The following is a 22,711-nucleotide window of genomic DNA, read 5'->3' on the forward strand; positions in this document are numbered from 1 at the left end:
GCCCTGGGGGCATATAATGTTTGTATAGAAGGCTTTGTTATAAAAGCTTCGAGACAGGCTGATTTTGTTAGAAATTTAAAGGACTAGTGCCCTTTTTAATAGTCGAAACTGAATGGAGGGCAAATAACCCCCTCCCCAGGCTAACCATTCCCCCCAACACCACCGATCAAAATGTTGAGATAGCCATTTTGTTCAGCGTAACTGATTTTAAGATAGAAAATATGTTTTTGAGGAGGACGTTCCCCCACAACCCCCGGGGCTAGGGTTTTAAGTTATGTCAAACAAACACAACTTAAAACCGATAGGGAAATTTTTTCCAAGACAGTGCAATTTAAATCGGTGAATATTTTGGCCCTATGTCCAAGGGCCGTCTTCAGCACAACATTAAAGAAAAATATATATAAAAAAAATATATATATAAAAAAAAAAGTTATGCCCTGAGGGCATATAAGAACGATGTTGGCACAATGTATTATTTATTATTTTTTGTTTCTTTAGAGCAGGGCACTTTGTATCGAAGAAGTTGTCGTAGAAACTTCGAAAAGGGCTTATTCAATTGGAAATTGGAATGGCTGGTGCCCTTTTTGATAGTCGAAAGTGATTGGAAGACAACTAACACCCCTTCCACACCCACCATTTCCCGAAACACATCCAATAGAAATTTTGGGATAGCCATTTTGTTCAGCGTATTTGATTTCCAAATAGAAATTATGTTTTAAAGGAGGACACTCCCCCACACTCTTCAGGGCAAGGGTTGCAAGTTATGCCCTGGGGGCATATAAAATTTTTTATAGAAGGCGTTGTCGTAGAAACTTCCAAAAAGGCTCATTCGATTGTAAATTCAAACGGTTAGTGCTTTTTTAATACTAAAAAGGGATTGTAAGGCAGCTAACCGCCCCGTCACGCCCACCTTTTGCCCAAACACATCCAATCAAACTTTTGAGATAGCAATTTTATTCAACGTAGTTTTAAGTTCTGTAAAGTAGGTCTTTGAGGATGACAACCCACTTACAGCCCTTAGGGCAAGGGTTGTAAGTTATGCCCTGGGGGCATATAAGGTTTTATAGAACGAGTTGTCGTAGAAACCTCAAAAAAAGCTCATTCGATTAGAAATTAAAATGGCTAGAACCCTTTTTAATAGTCGAAAGTAATTGGAAAGCAACTAACACCCCTTCCACGCCCACCATTTCTCCAAACACATCCAATCAAATTTTGAGATAGCCATTTTAATCCACGCAGCTTAAAGTTCAGGAAATTACACCTTTGAGCAAGACACTCCCCCCACAGTCTTCAGGGCAAGGGTTATAAATTATGCCCTGGGGGCATATACGTTTTTACTGAAATCTTTGTCGTTTAAACTTGAAAAAGGGTTCATTCGATTGGAAATTCAAAGGTCTAGTGTCCTTTCTGAAAGTCAAAAGTTATTGAAGGGCAACTAGACCCCCTCCCTTTGCCACCCTTTCTCCAAACTCATCCAAACAAAAATTTGAGATAACCATTTTGTTCAGCTTGGTTGATTTTCACATGTAAATTACGTTTTTGAGGAGGATACTCCCCCACAGAATTCAGAACAAGGGTTATAATTTATACCCCGGCGGCATATAAAGTTTTTTTTATAGAAAGCGCTTTCGTAGAAACATTAAAGTGGGCTCATTCCGCTGGAAATTGAAAGCGCACGTTCCCTTTTTAATAGTCAAAAGTGATTGAATTACAACTAACCCCCCTCTCACACTCACCATTTCCCCAGACACATCCAATCAAAATTTTGAGATATCCATTTTGTTCAACGTAGTCGAAAGTTTTGGAAATTAGGTCTTTTAGGATGATAACCCCATCAGAGCCCTCAGTGGTTGTACAACCTCAAGGGTTGTAAGTTATACCCCGGGGGCATATAAGCTTTATGCAGAAAATTGTTGTAGAAATTTCAAAAAGGGCTCATTTGATCGGAAGTTAAAATTGCCCTTTTGAATAGTCGAAAGTGAGTGGAGAGTAATTAACCCCCCTCTCACGCCCACCATTTCCCCAAACACATTCAATCAGAGTTTAGAGATAGCCATTTGTTTCAACGTACTTGAAAGTTCTGGAAATTATCTATTTAAGGATGACAAACCCCCCAGAGCCCCCAGGGCAAAGGTTGTAAGTTATGCGCTGGGGGCATATAAGGTTTTTGTAGATAGAGTTGTCATAAAAACTTCAAAAAGGGCTCATTCAATTGAAAATTGAGAGGGCTAGTGCCCTTTTTAATAGTTGAAAGTGATTGGAGGATAACAAACCCCTCTCTCACGCCCACCATTCCCCAAACACATCCAATCAAATTTTTCAGATAACAATTTTTTCAACGTTGCAGAAAGTTCTGGAAATTAGGTCTTTGAGGATGACATCCCCCCTCCCAGCTCTCATGGCAAGGGTTGAAAGTTATGCCCTGGGGGCACATAAGGTTTTTATTGAAAGTGTTGTCGTAGAAACTTCAAAAGGGCTCATTTGATTGGAAATTGAAAGGGCTAGTGCCTTTTTTAAGTGCCTTTTTTTAACCAAAACGAACAGAAATTACAATAAATAACCGAGTCAAACTCAAAACGAGCAGAAATTAACATAGGTTGGGCGCTAAACCCCTATGCCTGCCCAAGGCCAGAACATAATTTGCCTTTCACTGAAAAAAAAATACAAATGAATATGCATTGTCAGTTTAATATACATATACTGATATTTAGTAATCAAAATGTTAATATTATTTGATTTATTAAAGTTATAAAAGTAAAAACATTTATACTGTTTTCAGTAAAGTGCAAATTATGTTCTGGCCTTGGGAAGGCATAGGGGTTTTGCCCCCAACTTATGTTAATTTCTTCTCGTTTTGAGTTTAACTCGGTTATTTATTGTAATTTCTGTTCGTTTTGGGTTTCATTTATTTATCAATGCTGATTTATGGTAGTTTCACGCTTGGTAGATTATTTGATTTTATTTTTTCCAATTTTTGTTTAATGGATTTCTTTATTTTTCTTTCAAAAACTTATTTTGTGAAAAAGTTTTTTAATCAATCTAGTAAACACACGTGCTGAAGATCATTTGCTCAGAGGGTACAAAGGGCGGGTGGCAAGTTTATTCAGAGTCGAGAAAAAGGTCGACTATACAAACCGTAGTGGAGATTTTCGTAATTATAACAATAATTATTACTAATTATACAATACAATTATTCAATTCTAATTATACTAATTATAAAATAATAATTCGTAATTATTTCGGCGGTAGAATCAAACCAGTCTTATTCTCTGGACCAAAGTTTTTCGAAGAATCATACTTGCATTTTCAAAAAAAAGAAAAATTGCATATCCCTGTATGTTTAAACCTTAATGCTCCCCAGCAAAATATCAAAAAGCAGATCATCATGCTGCCCACTTATAAATTTATCAATGCATCAGAATGGGGCAGACTATATTTTAGAAAATTGTCAATTCTTATATTGTTTAAGAGATTTTGATTTGGAAGAGCAAGGCACGGTCCACTGATATGGTACCTCTTAGTATCGATATCTACGGTATCTGAGTATTACGCAATACTGGTACCATCACGCCATAATTGAATCCTAGAACAAATAAAATTCAAATGAACAGCCAAATCAAACTTAAAATGAACCTTTTGTTTGGATGGAACTAAAAAATTATATTTTTCTTTTGCATTAGGGTCCTTATGCCTCACAAACTCAAGAATGTAAGCTTTGAGAAAATCAAGTTATCTCAGCCCTTTCTGGGCCTATTTTTCGGAGGGGGGATGACCCTTAAAACAATTCTTCTTATGTTTTTTCCTCTTTGAGTGGGGACAGGGCTTACAGCTGCAAAATTAAAATTCATCAGGGATGACAAGTTTTTTGGGCTATTTCTCGGACCCTCAATAACCTCCTCCATCAAAGAGTAATATGTGATGTCCAAGCCAGTCGATAAAATAAATTTTGGATCAATAGCAGGTCCCATTTTGGCAGCCCACATCCCAAATAGAAATTACAAATTCAATTTTTAGGCTATCTCCTAAAATTTTCTGCTATCTCCGATTCAATTTTCAACTTTTTAATTTTTACACATAGAGATCTCCGTAGCCCAAGGCAAACAAATTAGAATAAATTTGCTTGGTCCTTTTAGGGCACTAATGTTGAGGGTCCATAGCCCCAAAATGAAATTAGGTTCTTCTTTGCCCAGGGACTTTCAGTTTTAAGTTCCAAGCTGTTAAAACTAAGTTTTGGCTTTGTTTTGAAACCTGTTTACTGGCAAATAAATATCATTTTTTTTCAAATTTTATATGAGGATCTCATAGGCTCAAAAACTTACGGCTTTAAACTTCAAGCTGTTCGGGAAAAAAGATCTTTGGCCCTTTACAAGAACCATTTTTGGGGGTACCAACAGGGTTTTCTATCGTTTCCTTCTGCATTAAGGTCCGATTAGCCCCAAGGCTTAAGGATATTAGTTCCAAGTCAATAAGAACAAAAAATAGATTCATCTTTTTTGGGCCCCATTTTTCAGTGGTCTGTGCCATCAAAGTTTTTTTTGTACATTAGGTCCTTCTTAACCCAAAGACTTATGGCTTAAGTTTCAAGTTGAACAGGGATAGAAAGTTGCTTTCCTCGTTCCTAGGACCGCTAAAACCCTCCCACTCCGAATGAAATCTCAATGCATCCCGGTGTTCTTCTTAACCCAGGGAACGATCCCTCAAAGTTTCAAGCCAATCAAACACCTAAGATCACACAAGGGCTCTGTAAAACCTATCTGTAAACAATGGGTAATTTGTAAGCAATGGGTAATTTGTATATGGGCAATTAAACAATGGGCAATTTGGATATTTTACGACTCTCATCCCAGGAGCTGTGGGGTCATATCTTACCCGAAGATATTTTTATTGGACCTCTCAACTATTCTGAACAAAACGGCTACTTCAAGTTTTGATTCTGTATCATGGGTGCTTAAGAAGGAGAGTGGGTGGCAGGTAAAAAACAACAGGGAAGGGTTGATCACTTTAAACCCTAAAAAGGGCTCTTTAATCTTTATTTTTTAATCAAATCAGCTTCCTAAAAAAATTTTTACAACATACCCTTCCTTAAGGTATGGGAGGAAAAATTAAGTTATATGATTCTTTACTATAGGTGACGCTAGAGTATTGCCTCGTTTTCATTGATAATTTAAAAAGTCTCCAGAAATACTTAAAAAATCCTTTTTTGGAAAAATTTCAACTACCTATTTAAAGAACTAAGTAAGGAAACTTATTTCACACATAAAAAAGCCAAACATTAAAAAAATTATTCATTTGTACCTCATACGGAGGCTCCAATTCATCGAACTTTTAGGGGGTGGGGCAAAATAAATTGTTCATAATATAGGGGGGGGGTTGTAATTTTGTTCTTTTTTCGATTTTTCTCAAATAAAATACCAAGACGGATATTTTAGAAATCCAACGGGGAGAATCTTAGGGAAAAATATCCCCTACCCTTCAATTGGTGCCAATGACCTCAGGTGTAAGTTTTTGGCCTTTTTCAGAGGGCTGGCCTTCAACAATAGAAAAAGATGTAACCCCTCGGGACATTTATTGTGGAACCATCTGGAATGGAAAGATGATAGAAAAAATTGGAATTTAGCGATAAAAACGTCCTCATTATTCTCCAAGTTACACTATATTTATCATAAAAGAATAAATGAATCTCCAGCTATATTAAGAAGTTTTAAAAAAGGGCATTTTTTAAGCATATGATCAAACCGTTCAGTTACTGAATATTTTGTCGTAATCTCAGCTCGATAGGAAGGATATGCAAAAGAAAAAAGAAAAATAAACAGCAACAAAAACACCTTGTCTTTATTTTTTCTAACCGTAAACTCCCCAGTCTCACAGTGGCTGACTTTGTAGAGTCACATCACAGACTCCACCCCACGGTAAAGGGATAGTAGCACCAGGATTTGAACCCGTGCCAAAAAGGAAATAGGATTGATTGTTAAGCTTGTCATCCACTCAGCTTGGGTACCACGACAAGATCAGTCACTGCAACCAGACCAGTGAAATAAGATGAGTTCTAGATAGTATAAACTGGAGAGCCCAAGCCTTAAAAAGAAGAAGAAGAAGAACAAAAGCTTACCGCAGTATGGTGCATTATTAAAGGTCTTGAGGTAAAGAGTCCCATTTCCTGTCTCAAGATCTGCATAATATCCCATATTTGAACATTTTCCCGAGGTACAGCCTTGATTACAGTTGCCCCTGGGAAAAAAAGGATTTCAAGTAGCAGCATCTTCTTTTACGAATTCCCAAAGGATTATATCATTCCAAAGTAAAGATTTCAGCCACAGTGCTTTAAATTTCTTTGAAAAACACTTTGGATTAGGTTATGCATTTTTTGGAGTTCTTTTTTTTTTTACAAAATGATCAGCACAAACAAGGATAATACTCAACCTTTTTGATGTCGTGTCTGTTACTAGTTTATATTGAGCATTCTCCAACAATGTTGGATAATGCAACGCTGTTCAACATGAGCACACATTCACAATATATATATATATATATATATATATATATATATATATATATATATATATATATAGAAGAAAGAAGAGAGAGAGAGAGAGAGAGAGAGAGAGAGAGAGAGAGAGAGAGAGAGAGAGAGAGAGAGAGAGAGAGAGAGAGAGAGAGAGAGAGAGAGAGAGAGAGAGAGAGAGAGAGAGAGAGAGAGAGAGAGAGAGAGAGAGAGAGAGAGAGAAAGAGAGAGACAAAGAGACAGAGAGAGACAGAGAAAAAGAGAGAGAGATATAGAGAGAGAGAGAGAGAGAGATAGAGAGAGATATAGATATAGAGAGAGATAGATATAGATAAAGAGATAGAGAGAGATAAATATAATAGTGTACACACAAAAAATAAAAAAAAAAAAAACAAGCATAAGAAAAAAAAAAACAAAAAAAATAAAAAAAAAATAAAAACACTAAAAACTATACAAAAAAAAACAAATAAACACAAATACCAAAAAAAAAAAAAAAAAAAAAAAAAAAAAAAAAAAAAAAAAAAAAAAAAAAAGAGATACATATTTGTTGTATTTTTTTGCTATGTTATAAGTTATTGTCCTTTGGTTTTGTCTCTTTGACTGCTTCACTTTTTGTTCTTCATTTTTCTCTATTTCATGTATATGGTTTTAGAGCATGTATAATAGAATAGATAGTTATTCTATACCAAAATCATTATTCTCCATTTTATTCTAATCTTTATCTTTGTTTTCACTTTCCATTGAAAAACATTTTTCTTTTAATTCAAATTACTATAAATCCTAGCCAACCTACTTCAAACTTGTTTATATTATATGATTTAATGATTTACTCCCTGCATCACACGTAAGAGGGAACTGTGGGATCAATACAAGAAAGAAAAATTAGCTTTGGTGGTATGATTTTGAGCAGGTTGGGGTAGCTTTTTTTCCACATGACACTCGTTTTCATCAGGCGCTTTTCCGAACTGATTGGGTATTGAATTTTTCACATCAGTACATTTTCATCAAAAATTCTTTGTTTTGATGCCTAGGTCAGTTATTTATGGAATCATGTTCGGGCTAGTAACTTACCAGTTTCGGTTCCCAAGAAATTTAAAAGTACCTAAAATTGGGTATGCCGACCGCTAATTTCGGTATTGATGAACACCAATACCAATTTCGGTATCGTATTGGTGAACACCAGTACGATAAAAGATAATATTATTAATTTCAGAAAATGTCGTTAAAATCAATTAAAACAACAGTAAAACACCAAATAAAATAAAACGTTCTTGAAAGATCCTTTTTTTTTCTAATTAAATTATTTTTAATTTTTTTTAAACCCACCTTTTTTTTTATTTTTTTCTAATTAAATTATTTTTAATTAATTTTTAAACCCACCTCCTCACCTCTCAGTTGTACTAACTTCTTTATTTCCGAAACTGATAACTATATTTATGTACCACCTACACTAAAAAAAAATAATAAAAAAAACCTACAAATTTTTTTAACTTTACATTATCAAAACAATCAAAATATAAATTTGAGCAGTTAATACTTTACAGATTTCATTTGGGGGCATTCTACAAACAATTAACTAACATTAATACAACATCTGCCTAGCCGCTTTGCAGGGTGCCCTTCCGGTATAGGGAACCCCTTCCACGGTGGCACCAACTATCAAACTCCAAGAAAATACTTTAATTTGCCTCCAAAATCCCTCTGTTTACCTTATAATCCCATCCTCCCATCATCTTACAAAAACATACACTCAACACTTAGACAAAGTTTTTCATTTTTATTTTTTTCCTTTATTTCCTCATTTTCTAAAAACCCTTTTCAACTGCTCAAATTCAAAAAAAAAAAAAGGCTCTTGAAAGAGCCTTGGGTATAGGGTTAAGGTTGCCACCCCTAGTGATTTATCACTATTTGTAGAGATTTTTTACATTGCCTAAACATAAAAATCACTAAATCAGCGCATAAATCACTAGATTACTGAAGAAAATCACTAAATAAACCAAAAAATCACTAGAATCTAGTGATTTTTTCTCACCAGGTGGAAACTCCTTTATATGGTAATTAATTTAAAAACTTTTTCCACCAAATAAGTTTTTCAAAGAAAATTAAAGAACTCCATTAAACAAAAAATTAGGAAAAAAAATCAAATAATCTTAGCAAGCGTGAAACTACCACAAATCAGTATCGATAAATAAATGATACCCAAAACGAAAAGAGATTACAATAACTAACCGAGTCAAACTCAAAACGAGCAGAAATTAAAATAAGTTGGGTGCAAAACCTCTATGCCTTCCCAAGTCCAGAACAAAATTTGCACTTTACTGAAAAAAATATAAATGTTTTTACTTTTATAACTTTAATAAATCAAATAATATTAACATTTTGATTAATAAATATCAGTATAAGTATATTAAACTGACAATGCACATTCATTTGTTCTTTCTATAAACACCTTATATGCCCCCAGGGCATAAATTACAACCCTTACCCTAAGGTCTGTTTGGGTGGTTGTCATCCTCTAAGACCGAAGTTCCAGAACTTTTAACTACATTAAACAACATGGCTACCTCAAAATTTTGATTGGATGTGTTTGGGGAAATGGCGTGCGTAAGAGTGGTGTTACTCGCCTTCCAATCACTTTCGACTATTAAAAAAGGCACAAGCCACTTCAATTTCCAATTGAATGAACCCTTTTCGAAGTTTCTACGACAACTTTTTCGATACGAAGTGCCCTGCTCTAAAGGAAAAAATAAATAAATAATACATTGTGCTAACATCGTTCTTATATGCCCACAGGGCATAACTTAAAACTCTTTCCCAGAGAGTTGTGGGGGAGTGTCCTCCTCTTTACTTAGTCCCCGTTTCTTGTCTCGTTCTTGAGTGTCCCCGTTCTTTATTTAGGCAGAGCGATCGTGCTGCCTATGATTTATACAACAGGTTTCTATACAAACTTTATCTACCCCAATGGCATAACTTAAAACACTTGCACTGAGGGCTCTGAGGGGGATATCATCTTAAAAGAGCTAATTTCCAGAACGTTCAACTACGTTGAACAAAATGGATATCTCGAAATTTTGATTGGATGTTTTTTGGAAAATGATGGGCGTGAGAGGGACGTTAGTCGCTATCCAATCACTTTCAACTATTAAAAAATGCACTAGCCCTTTCAATGTCCAATTGAATGAGAACTTTTGAAGTTTCTACGACAACGCTTTCAATAAAAACTTCATATGCCCCAGGGCATAACTTACAACCCTTGCCCTGAGGGCTGTGGGGGGAGGCGTTGTCATCCTTAAAGACCTAATTTCCAAAACGTTCAACTACGTTGAACAAAATGGCTACCGAAAAATTTTGATTGGATATTAAATCAGTGTTCATTCAGAGTTCATGGTGAAAAGACCTGTTTTGGATTCAAACCTATTACAAAGGATTATATCAATGCAGACGGAAAAAATAGCTTTCTCCTGGATTATAAACAAACCTGTGTGGCAAGTTTATCTTTAATGAATTTAATTTACTATTATTCAGCGCTCGTCGCCTGACCATCACGTGTACTTTGCGTGTGTTAGTTTAAATTATTTTTGAAGTGAATTTATAACGAGATAAGCGTTTCCGAGCTTTTGTATTCACCGCTGTTGAACTTTGTTTTTGAAAATTTAAGTGGTGTTGATTAAGCCGTTATTTTACGGAAAGGAGTGGACTTTTTGAAAGATTTGGAAACTGTTAAGTCAGGGAAAGCAAAGCAATGGAGTCTTGTGGACGAAGATGATCCCCCTGTCAGAAGGGGCGCGAATACAATTCACAGTCACCTGCAAGATATTATGGACTTCATGAAGAAATGTGATGCCGATGGAAAACAGCTCATTTGTTTTGTCATCAAAAGGCCAACAGAAGTCCCTGTTATCTCTGCTACAGCGTTTACACACGTCACAGCCAAGCTTACGAGCCTTGAGCAAGCGATTTCGCTAGTTTCTGCCAAGATTGATTCGTACAATCTGAACTTTCCTCAAATACCTGTGATTAGCCAACCTGCTGCGTGTGATACGCATGCTACAATTTTTATCTCTGATCCCCTGTCTGAGCATGGTGACCCGCTAAAGCGAAAATCAGTAATAGACTCAATTGCTGGTCATCAGCTGGTGTCCAGAGTGCGACCGACTAAAAAGCGGTGGACGGTGAATATTGAGAAATCTGCAGCTGAAGATTTTTGCAAATCAGCAAAGGAAGATCTACCTGGTTCTAGTGTGAAAGTTTTATCTAAAAAAACACTGGTGTTATTCGAGAAGTCCCGTCTGATTTTGACCTTGAAATGCTACGGAACCAGTTTGGTATAATCGGGTCTAGTCGATTTGAAACAAGCAAATTAGTTAAGCTTGAATTTGCGGACGCGATTACTAAGGGATCATTTCTGCGAAACGGTGTGAAGATTGGGTATGAAAACTTCCGTGTTTATGAGTTCAAGCAATTGCCAAAGTGTTGCTTCAAGTGTCGCTCCCCTGGGCACTTGGAAAGTGCATGTACTAGTAGCACTCCTAAGTGCGCTCGTTGTGCTGGACTGCATTTATCTACGAACAGTGATCGTTGTACGGAATCTCCGAAATGTACCAATTGTGGAGGATCTCATCCTTCTTACAGCCTACGATGCCCTGTGATTAAGAAGATCACTGACTATCAAACAGTTCGTGGTAACGAACTGTAAGTAAGGAGCGACCCGGCTCAATAGTAACCGAAACTCTAGAAAACGGATTTTTGATACCAATAGATATACTAAAAGAATCAGATTTAAATGCTGATTTAAAATATATAACTTTCATCAAGTTTAGTGCTACCCATCAAAAGTTACGCGCCTGAGAGAATTTGGCTGATTTTCAAAAAAAGGGGTGAAGACCCCCTAAAAGTTATAGAACCTTAATGAAAATCACACCATCATATTCAGCATATCAGAGAACCCTACTGTAGAGGTTTCAAGCTCCTATCTAAAAAAATGTGGAATTTTGCATTTTTTGCCAGAAAGATCACGGATGGGTGTTTATTTGTTTCTTTTTTTTTTGTTTTTTTTTTTTTTTCCCAGGGGTTATATTATAGACCCAGTTGTCCAAGAAAATAGTGGGATGGCTAAATTGAACGGAAATTAAAATTTCTATTTCCAATTTTAATTTAACAAAAAAAATTGAGGGCAACTAGGCACCCTCCCACGATTATTTTTTTCACAAAGTCACCTGATCAAAATTTTGAGATAGCCATTTTGTTCAACATGGTCGAAAATATGATAAATATGTCTTTTAGGATTACTTAATCCCCCGAAGTTCCCAGATGGAGGGCTAAAAGTTATGATCTTTACCCAATGTTAACATATAGTATTGGTTATTGGGAAGTATACAGAAGTTTTCAGGTGTTTTTTTTGTGGTTGTGGTAGGTAAGGGTGGGTCGGGGGTTATGTTGGAGGATCTGATCGTGAAGGAAGTGGTCATGGGGGAAGGGAAATTGCCATTAAGGGGGTGCCGGACTTGCCAGCATTATTTATTGGTTATTTGGAAGTATACAACCATTTTCAGGAAGGATTTTTTCTGGAGCGGGGGGGCTAGACGAGGGGGTTAATCTTGAGAAGATGTCCGTGGAGGATGTGTCAGGGGGGGAAGGGAAAGTGCTATGACGGGGGCGCCGAATTTCCAAGCATTATTTAAAAAACGATCAGAAATTAAATAAAAAAGACAAGTTTTTTCAACTGAAATGTAAGAAGGAATATTATAACTTAAAACGAAAAGAAATTATAACGTATGTGAGGGGGTTCTCCCCCAATTCAATACCTCGCTCTTTACGCTACAGTTTTTTTTAGTGCTTTCAAAAGAGCTATCTATTCTAATTAAACGGCCTTTGTGATTCAGGGGTTTATGAATCAAAATTGTTTTTAAATTTTAACGTAAAGAGCTTGGTATTGACTATGGGGAGAACCCCCTCATATACGTAATAACATATACGTAATAAAAAAAAACAATAAAAAAACAAGCGATACGGCTCAATAGTAATCGAAACTTTTAAAAACGGAATTTTGATGTCAATAAATGTATCAAAAGAATGTGTTTATAATGCTGATTCTAAATATATAAATTTTATTAAGTTTAGTATTACTCATCAAAGGCTACGAGCCTGAGAAAATTTACTCGATTTTTTAAAGAGGGGGAAACATCCCCTGCATTAACTAAAAAACGATCAGAAATTAAATAAAAAAAACAAGTTTTTTAAACTGGAAGTAAGGAGCGACATTAAAACTTAAAACGAACAGAAATTATTCCGTATATGTAAGGAGCTGCCCACTCCTCAACGCCTCGTTCTTTACGCTAAAGTTTTTTATTGTTTTAAAAAATAAAGTTGTGAGACAGAGTCAAACTTTAGCGCAAAGAGCGAGGCGTTGAGGAGGGGACATTCCCTTTCACGTATGGAATAATTTCTGTTCGTTTTAAGTTTTAATGTCGCTCCTTACTTTCAGTTTAAAAAACTTGTTTTTTTTTATTTAATTCTCAGAAAGGAATCCGGACATAAGTATAGTCTCATTTCGCAGTATTGGAACGAGAGGCAAGGACTTTTTTATTGATGATCTGTATGTTAATTACGACGTTGTTTGTCTCCAAGAACACCTACTGACCGCCTTTAGCGAAAATTTTCTGAGACGAAGCAGTAATCACGTTGTTTTTGTGCGTCCAGCAAAAATTACGCGTGGCCGCCCTTCTGGCGGCTTAGCATGTGTTTTTAAGAAATATATTTCTGGTGCGAGTCCTGTGCTTTTCCAATCAGATGACACTTTTCTTGCAGTGCGTCTTGGTAATATTGTATCAATTAATGTGTACCTGCCATATAATGATCGTTCCATTCGTTTACTTCAGAATTTCTCTTGTGCTTGTAATAGTCTTAAAACTTTAATTCAAAAGATATCGGATAACGGGTTGCATTTTGTTATTGCTAGTGATTTTAATACCTATATGGTTTCTGATAATGTTAGGAATGGTCAGCTTTTTGATTCTCTCCCGGCTTATAAAATTGTTCGGAAGTCCCATGATTATACGTATATTCACCATTCAGGTAGTAAATCAGACATTGATCACGTTATTTGTTCTACAGCTGTTGTCTGCTCGCCAGCTATGGTTCATTTTGACGAGAATGATCTTGATCACCTTCCGCTGTCTTTTTGTTTATCTAAGTCTGTTGTTTGTTCTGGGAGTATGTCTAGGAGTCGTGGTGTACGTTCTAAATGGTTTTATAAGCCTGATTGGAATGATGCGAAGTTTTCTGTTTATCTTATAACATTGGCTTCACTTCTAAGTACGATTTATGTTCCTTATCAGCTTTTGCAGTGTAGTCAGAATTTTATTTATGCTAAATATGAAATAGACCGATATTATCATTCTATCCTCTCTGCTATGAAAGAAGCTGAAAAAATTACTGTCCCAGTAAAGCGAATCCGAAAGAATACTCAAAAGCCTCTTTGGTCACTTGAACCCTAACCTTAAGGCCTGTAAAAATAAAGCTAAATTTCGGCTAAAAATTTGGACAGATTGTGGTCGGCCTAGGTCTGGTAATGTTTTTCTTATTAAACAGAAACTAAATTAGAATTTAAGAGGTATTTAAAAAGTGTCCGATACCGATGGCTTGATTTTCCATCTTTGCCTAAAGATTGGAGGGAAGTAATTAATTCAAGTAAAACAGACGATTCTGATGTAAGTAGTAATGCTATTCCACCAAGTTCTTGGCATGCGTATTATTCGAAGATTTTCTCCGTTTTGAATTATTCTGTTCATAGAAAGTTTGGTGAAGCGGTTGTTAAAATTGTCCCTAGATTTCTAAGTCAGCGCTTTGTTTTGCCTATATCGCGTTGTGAAGTTTTGAATGCTTTAAATCATCTTAAGTCGAAATCTATTGATGCTGATGATATCTCTAAAATGCATCTAACTCCCCAATGTGCTGAACTTGTGTCACATCTTTCGCTTTTGTTTTAAATGTGCTTGGCATCTTCTGTCGTCCCGGAAAGCTTTTTGTGTGGCAGCGTGACTTCAATTTTAAAAAGAGGTAAACCGCCAACAGATTGCTCTTCTTACCGTCCAGTTTCTGTTTCTTGCAATATTAGCAAGGTCTTCGAGTATATTCTGTTACCTAATTTAACTCGAAATATTTCTTTCTTTGGTGAAAATCAACTTGGTTTCAGACCTGGTGTGTGGTACCAACATGCTCATTTTGTCCTTTCTTCTATTCTACTTTCTGATTCTTCTAAGGGTAAAGGTGTATATCTCTGTACACTTGATCTTTCAAAGGCTTTTGATTCTGTTGTTCATAACCAGCTTTTCTTTTCTTTGGCTTTTTCTGGTGTTAATTTTTTGGTTATTTACCTTCTACGGTTTTGGTATTCTAATTCTTACCTCCGCCTGAAATCTTTTCCCGAAACAACTATTAAAGTGCTTCGTAGTGTTAGGCAGGGAGGTGTTTTATCACCAACCCTTTTCAAAATTTGTATTTCTACTGTTCTGGAAAAGATCTCAGGCACTTATTTTTCTGGTTCTACTGATATTTCCTACATTGCCTATGCTGATGACATTCTGTAGATTAGTCGTACTAAGTCTGCTCTTTCTGCGATGATTTCCTTAGTTTCTCAGTCTTTCCTAAATATTGGTCTATCCCTGAATCTTGACAAGTGTGAATTCTTATCTTATAATCTGTCTTCGTCTACTCCTCTGGTATGTAATGAATTTTCTGTACTTTCTGTCTCTTCCTTTCGGTGGCTTGGTATTACTGTTTCTAATTCTCTAGCTATTTTTCGTAAACAGATTGTTGCTGATTCAGTAAGAAAAATTCAGTTCAGTTATTCAAAAATTGTAGCAAACCGTGGAATATATAACAGAAGAGCTCTTGGGCGCTTATTCTCGACTTTTTCTGATCATTCTGTGCTTTATTTTTCGGGTCTTCATTCTGTTCTTAAGCTAAAGGATTTTAAAAAAGATTAAAGTTTTGCAAATTTCTTCTTTCTCTGCCGCCATGGACTAGAAATCGGTATCTAGTTAAAAATTTCTATGTTACGGATGTAACTCAAAAGCTCGGTGACCTACACAAAAAGCTTTCTGCAGATGCATTTTGTAATATTGGCCCTGACCAAGGTCTTTTACAGTTCTTTTTTTTTAGTTTAATTTAATTGCTAGTGTTTGTTGAGTTCTTTTCTGTTTTTCTTTTTTATTATTATGTTTATACTCCACTTGTACTACTTGTTCTCTTGTAGTTGTGGGTAATAAATGATTAATTGATTGATATAATTGGGGAAAAGGTGGCGTGAGAGGGGGTTAGTTGACCTCAAATCACTTTCGACTATTAAAAAGGGTGCTATCCCTTTGAATTTCCAATCGAATGAGCCCTTTTTCAAGTTTCTGCGACAAGGATTTCAATAAAAACCTTATATGCCCCCAGGGCATAACTTATAATCCTTGCCCTGAGGGTTGTGGGGAGTGTCCTCCTCAAAAATATATTTTCTATCTGGAAATCAACTACTCTGAACAAAATGGCTATCTCAAAATTTTTTGGGATGTGTTTGGGAGAATGATGGGCGTGGGGGGAGGGGGCTAGTTGCCCTCCAATCACTTTCGACTATTGAAAAGGGCCCTAGCCCTTTGAATTTCCAATCAAATTAGCTTTTTTTGAAGTTTCTACTACAACGCCTTCTTTAAAAACCTTATATGCCCCTAAACATAACTTAGAACCCCTGCCCTGAGGGCTGTGGCGGAGTGTCCTCCTGAAAAACATATTTTCTATCTGGAAAGCAACTACGCTGAACAAAATGACTATCTAAAAATTTTCATTGGATGTGTTTGGGGAAATGATGGGCGGGGGGGGGGCTAGTTGCCCTCTTATCACTTTCGAATATTAAAAAGGGCATTACCCCTTTGAATTTCCAATCGAATGAGTCTTTTTTGAAGTTTTTACGACAACGCCTTCTATAATAACCTTATGTTCCCCCAGGACATACCTTAAAACCCTTGCCCTGAGGGTTGTGGGGGAGTGTCCTCCTCAAAAACACATTTTCTATCTGGAAATCAACTACGCTGAACAAAATAGCTATCTCGAAATTTTGATTTGTTGTGTTTAGGGAAATGATGGGCGTGGGGGGAGGGGGGCTAGTTACCCTCCAATCACTTTCGACTATCAAAAAGGGCACTAGAATCCTAAATTTCCAATCGAATGAGCCACTTTTGAAGTTTCTACGACGACCCCTTCTTTAAAAAACTTATATGCCCCCAGGGCATAACTTAAAACCCTTGCCCTGAGAGTTGTGGGGGAGTGTCCTCCTCAAAAACATATTTTCTAACTGGAAATCAACTACGCTGGACAAAATGGCTATCTCAAAATTTTGATTGCATGTGTTTGGGGGAATAATGGGCGTGTGTGGGGGCTAGTTGCCCTCCAATCCCTTTCGACTATTAAAAAGCGCACTAGCCACTCCAATTTCCAATTTTGAATGAGCCCTCTTCGAAGTTTCTACGACAGCTCCTTCGATACGAAGTGCCCGGCTGAAGAAAAAAAAACACATTGTGCCCACATCGTTCTTTACTTAGGCAGCGCTAGCGCGCTGCCTATGATAACGCTCGCTTACAGTGCTTTTACAGCACTTCTCTTTCTGTTGAGAATCACACCGATCTAACAACACAAATTAATTAGTTTATTAACAAGATTTGGGGGATAAATCGTACCAAAATTAAAATATGGGTTATTATTACTACTACTACTACAACAAAGAGGTCATTACAACACCAGGCCGCATGACGCCAACAAAGATGCGAACGCTCCTCTTTAACCGTAATGTTTTCTAAGCCTTATTGTTTACTCCCTCTCACGAAGCTCTAGCTCCCTTTGGATCCCTTCTTATGACCTCTTTCAACCCTATTTGGGGATAACTTGTTTTTATTCGGCCGAGGATGGATGGCCAAAAAGCACAAAAGTATACAACCTTGTTTGACACCCCATTCCACATCAAACAATAAAGATTCTCAGGAATTGATGTAACAACAATAGAATCCTCAAAATAAAATAAACGCATACAATTTTGAACTACTGCCAGTAGCAAGATTATTAATAAATAATTATAACTAATGTCATCATACAGTTTTTACTTTTAACGTAATGTTTAACCAACGATTTTGACGTCATTCATCACCTTGTACATTAAGGCGTAGTTTTTTGTCGAAAGTTTTGTTTAAATATTGTGTTTTTTTTATTAAAAAAGGCACTAGATGTAGCAATTTCCATTAAAATGAGCCATTAAACAGCTCTCTACGATATTCCAGTCCCTTAGCAGCAGAGGAAAAAAAAGAGGACGCCTCATCAAGTCCAAAGCAAAAAAGTGATTTTCCTTGTTCTTCAAGGCAAGGAACCGTAAGTTTCCTGTATAGAGTTTACGGCGATTCCCATGGCGAAACTTTTGTTTCAATCTAGTTCCAATTTTTAGGGGTTTCAGGCTGTTTTCCGGTTACTATAAGTAGAGAGGGGGGCGCTACTCCCACGATTACCATGTGGTTTATGGTTTTCTCACTGAGAATAAAAAACAGAATTTTTCTCACTTGAAAAAACAGGAATTTTCTCACTTTTATGGTTGTTTCTTGGACAGTTATGAGTTTTGGTCAATTTATTTGATGTTCTTCTCGGATGTCAACAGTACTTCATGTCTGTTTAATAGTTTTTGTCAGTGAGAATAAAAAAACAGTATTTTTCTCACATTAATGGATGTCTACAGCAATTTATGGATGTTTTATGGTTTTTGTCAGTGAGAATGGAAAAACAGGAATTTTCTCACTTTGATTGGATGTTTCAAAAACATGATCACGTGTTTCCTTCTCAGCCAATCAGCGAGTCGGATACAACCCCTTTCTCAGTCAATCAGAGGCTCGCTTACATATGATTTTCCCTGTTACATAACAATTCACTCAGATTTCGCATGTAACGGGTATGCAATGTGATTAAATTATCAGAAAGTATTTTGACACAGTTCAAACAACTAAAATAGATAGTATTGATGAGTTACAAGCCTTGGCAACTTCAATTTACCATGTAATTTCTGATTTAATACATTTTCATTTTTTATTTTCAAAATAAAATTATTTTCCTTGGTCAAACTCCAGTATGTTCAGATAAATCCCCTCCATCCTCCCTCTCTAATACAAACATCACTATTCAATCTTTTATATTCACTAAAGAACGCAAAATATATTTTTTACCCTCAAAACCAAATCCCATCTCACTGTTTTCACAACCAAAATTCTCGCAAATAGAAATAATTATCTTTTCGATAAATTTAGTTTTTCTCTATTGTGATTTAAAGTGTACACTGACTTCTGCCAATTCTTAATGCAATATGCCGCTCTGGTTTGACATAATGAGTTTTGCCCCCCTTTTCCTATGTGTTTATGAACGCGGTGCCAAGTCAAAGGAACTTTTTCTCCGTTAAATTAAAAACACATTTTTCAGACAATTGCAATAATTGAGAGTAGTCCTATGCAATTCTCTATTTCGGTGAAGTGAAATGGATTATTTTCAAAGATATTGGAGACCAATCTGCTGCATGGGGTGATATCATTCAGGGGGAAGGGGGTATTTTTCCATGTCTTTTCTCAGGGATATTTTTCGTGGGGATTGTTTTCCTCGGGCTGTTTTTCTGGGGGTGGGGGTAAATACCAGCTACCGAAAAGGATAAGGAAAGATAAAAAATACCGCTAATACTTTAAATGCATCAAACGAGGCATGCTCAATGCAGATTAAAACCAGAAAAGAACAGAAACGCCTAAAATAAGAAATTCTTGAAACAACTTAGAAACAAACTAGGCCGACTTTTATATGCTGAATTTTGAACGGCACAGAGAGCCGTAACTCATCTTTCTCAGATTCAAAAGGAAGCGTTATCTGTCGGGGGGAGGGGGTATTTTTTCATGTCTTTTATCAGGGACATTTTCCGTGGGGATTATTTTCCTCGGGCTGGTTTTTCTGGAAGTGGGGATAAAGACCAGCCAACGAAAAAGGATAAGGAAAGATAAAAAAATACCGAGAATACGTTAAATACGTCAAACGAGACATGCTCAATGCAGATTAAAACCAGAAAAGAACAGAAACACCTTAAAATATGAAATTTTTCAAACAGCTTAGAAACAAACTAGGCCGACTTTTATAGGCTGAAATTTGAACGGCTTAGTGAGCCGTAATTCATCTTTCTCAGATTCAAAAGGATTCGACTAGTATATTTCACGAAATTTTTTTACGTTTTGCATTACTGAAATGAGATAAATGCTTTTCTAGACAAGTGATTATGGTTAGTGGGAGGGGGGGGGTACTAATTTTCCTTCTGTAAAAAGGGTGAAATTATTTTCTATACTAAATTTTTTCTTCCTTTAAGGACAATGATGAAGAATGTGTGCCAACTCCCAGTAAGATAGCACGGGGTCAAGGTAAAACCCCTGCAACAGTTGTCCAATATGGTCGCTGGCCGAAGCCTCCTAAACATGTGTTACCTGACCAAGTCGCAGCCCAATCTGCGCAGACAACAATACAGCCTGGCAGAAAACTAAAGAGTAAATGGACAGCTGCTTTCTATGGACTACCTGCCCCGTCTACACAAGGCCCGCCGACGATGGTACAACATGTTTCGCCTGAGCCTTCGGGCATTCAAATACTGCCCTCGGACTTTTCAAATTTGATCATTTTCTTCTTCAAACTATCTTATTGAAATATCTAAAAAACAAAACTTTTATTTTCAACCTAATATAAACTTATCTCAGCGGGATATTAAAATATTAACCCCTCGCCCCCCCCCTCGCCCCCAACCATTGTTTTCTCTCCCCCCCCCCTCAGAGATATCTAAATATAATGTATTTTTTTTTGCTTGCTAGTCAAAAGAAACCGCCGCTCTTTTTTCTAATCTTTGCTATTTTCTATGCATTCCCCCTGCACTGTTGCTATCTCTTCGCCGCTATCTCATAAGCGAATATTTTTCATGGGTAATTTCTAGTCAATTAATGCTCTCCACTATGAAACTCTGTGAATGCTATTTTTTCACAATTGAATATTATCTAGTTTTAAGAGAAGAAGGAACTGAGAGATTATTCCCACTTATCTATCTTTCACATATGAATCCCATCATTTGCGCAAGGATATTTTTAAAATAGCTTCCAATCTAACAAACCCCTGCCAAGATTTTATGAAGGGGAAACAATGTTAACAATATACTGATTTCACAGTTCCCGGCATTTAATTGTCTATTTTCCTACCTGTTGAAGTTCAGTCTTGGAAATTGGAACACTCGCGCGGCGGTTTACAATAATTGTGAACTAGCGAGGAGTTCACCGAACCTGTAGAACTGGGAATTAGAGAGAGAAATAGCGACTTATGCCGTCTAAGCGAATATCTCAAATTTTGGCGGACATTATGTAAAGGGGCTGGGAGCCACGCGGTAGGGGTTAGGAAGCGCCGCTGGGCCCGAGAAGCCCTGCGGGAAGCGCTGCGGGAATCGCTGCGGGACCTAGAAGCCCCGCGGGAAGCGCCGTGGACCCAAAACGCACTGCGAAAAAAAAACAAAAAAACAGTAGGGTTGATTTAAAAACTTTGAAAATAAACTATTTTTTGAACAAAGTCATATTGCCGCCCTCTAAGTAAAGCGATGTTTTAGATTTTAAATATCTTATATTAAGTTTGAAATTTATTGCTTTCAGAATATCGATAGTGGTGGGGGGAACAGTGAATTAACTAATTACTACTATGGGCATACTGCTGCTACTATTACTACTACTAAGCGCCGACTTTAAATAATATTTAAATGATAATCCAAATTTTAAAAACAGTAGGGATGATTTGAACACTTTAAAAATAAGCTATTTTTTCATTTATAGATTGGACGACCATTGGTGCCATATTGAATGTCACCATCATCATCAGTTGGAGAAGGAGAGGACCTCTCCAATAATTCATTGGAAATACGGTCGTCACCGTTAAATATTGATGAGTTTTTAGTTGATGATTTTAATGTAGATTATAGCGCAGTTGGGCAGGGGGACTTGAGTCAAAATACACTACAGCTTTTGGAGGATTTTACAAACGAATCAACTGGGAACCCTCCTCTATCCCCCACTGATTACCTACTTCCCCACTTCAAACAACTGAAGTGGAGCATTCGCATACCCCAAATATTGTTGAACAACTTGGGGGAGGGAGTGTTGATAATATACAAGAGGGGAGGGGGTAATGACCAATTTACACCATTTCCAGACTTTCAGCTGTCCAACACAATTTTAAATGCAATAGTTGTTTACACTGCGACTTTTGGGGATCCATTTAATTCACTTATGGGGGGAAATTGTGTGTTTGATCCCGTAGAAATTGTGCATGAATATGTAGATAAAATTCTTGCACTGCTGGAGAAACAAATTCAATTGTGGGGGAGGGATTCAATTAAGGTTTCTATAGTTTTAAAGGTATTCTATTTAAATTAGGAGGAAAGCAAAGTTTATTATCATTATGTACATTCCGAGATGCGCGTAATGTATTCGAATTTAGAAAAATTTGAGGGTGTTTTTAGCGATTGGGTAGGTCAAATTATTATGCATCTCGAGAACTTTAATGAAAACGGTAGTGGGTCTGTGGTTTTATTTATTGAAAATTTAAGTGTGAATATTTGTAAATTTAAGAAAGATTTTATTTTAAGAGGGGGGGGGGGCAGGTGGGGAAAGGGCAGTAGTTTTAAATTATAATCCAGATTTAGTAGGATGTCGTGGTGTCCAGCGGATCCGTTTTGAAACAGGTCAAAAATGTTTCAAGTATGCTTTCATCATATCAGCATTTCAGCCTCTAGCAGATGACGCTACCAAGACGAATTTAGACGATTGGGCTGTACTTGGGAAGGAAGGGTCCAATTTTCCAATTGTAGATTTCTCTTGTTTAGAAGGAAAATACCCAGTAACGCTAAGATCCATTGATATTTTTGAAAAGGCTAATGCCCATTTAAATATCGGCGTTACTGTGGTTCAGTATGAAACTGAATTTGAAGATGGTGTTCGTTTAAAAAAGAAGGGGGTGGTCTTCCCTGTAAGAGGCCCGTCAATGGATTTGGTCAAACACTGGGTTTGGTTGTTGTATACACCACCTAGTGACCTTGCCAATTCAATTGGTCATTTTAACCCGATCACAGACATCAGTAGAGTTCTG

The 22,711-nt window shown here is 36.7% G+C and overlaps 1 protein-coding gene across 1 annotated transcript in view; it reads right to left on the bottom strand.

Moving 5' to 3' along the window:
* The window catches only part of LOC148952725 (uncharacterized), a 195,872-nt gene that overhangs the window by 10,996 nt on the left and 162,165 nt on the right, over positions 1-22,711 (bottom strand). Inside the window, exon 9 of the mRNA XM_089087762.1 lies at positions 6,110-6,228. Within this exon, the coding sequence (XP_088943888.1) occupies positions 6,110-6,228 (119 nt within the window). The remainder of the gene's footprint in view (positions 1-6,109; positions 6,229-22,711) is intronic.

Source organism: Artemia sp. Qi Xiang Cuo, chromosome 4 (genome assembly GCF_049724085.1).
Source record: "Artemia sp. Qi Xiang Cuo chromosome 4, ASM4972408v1, whole genome shotgun sequence".
Classification (NCBI taxonomy): Eukaryota; Metazoa; Arthropoda; class Branchiopoda; order Anostraca; family Artemiidae; genus Artemia; species Artemia sp. Qi Xiang Cuo.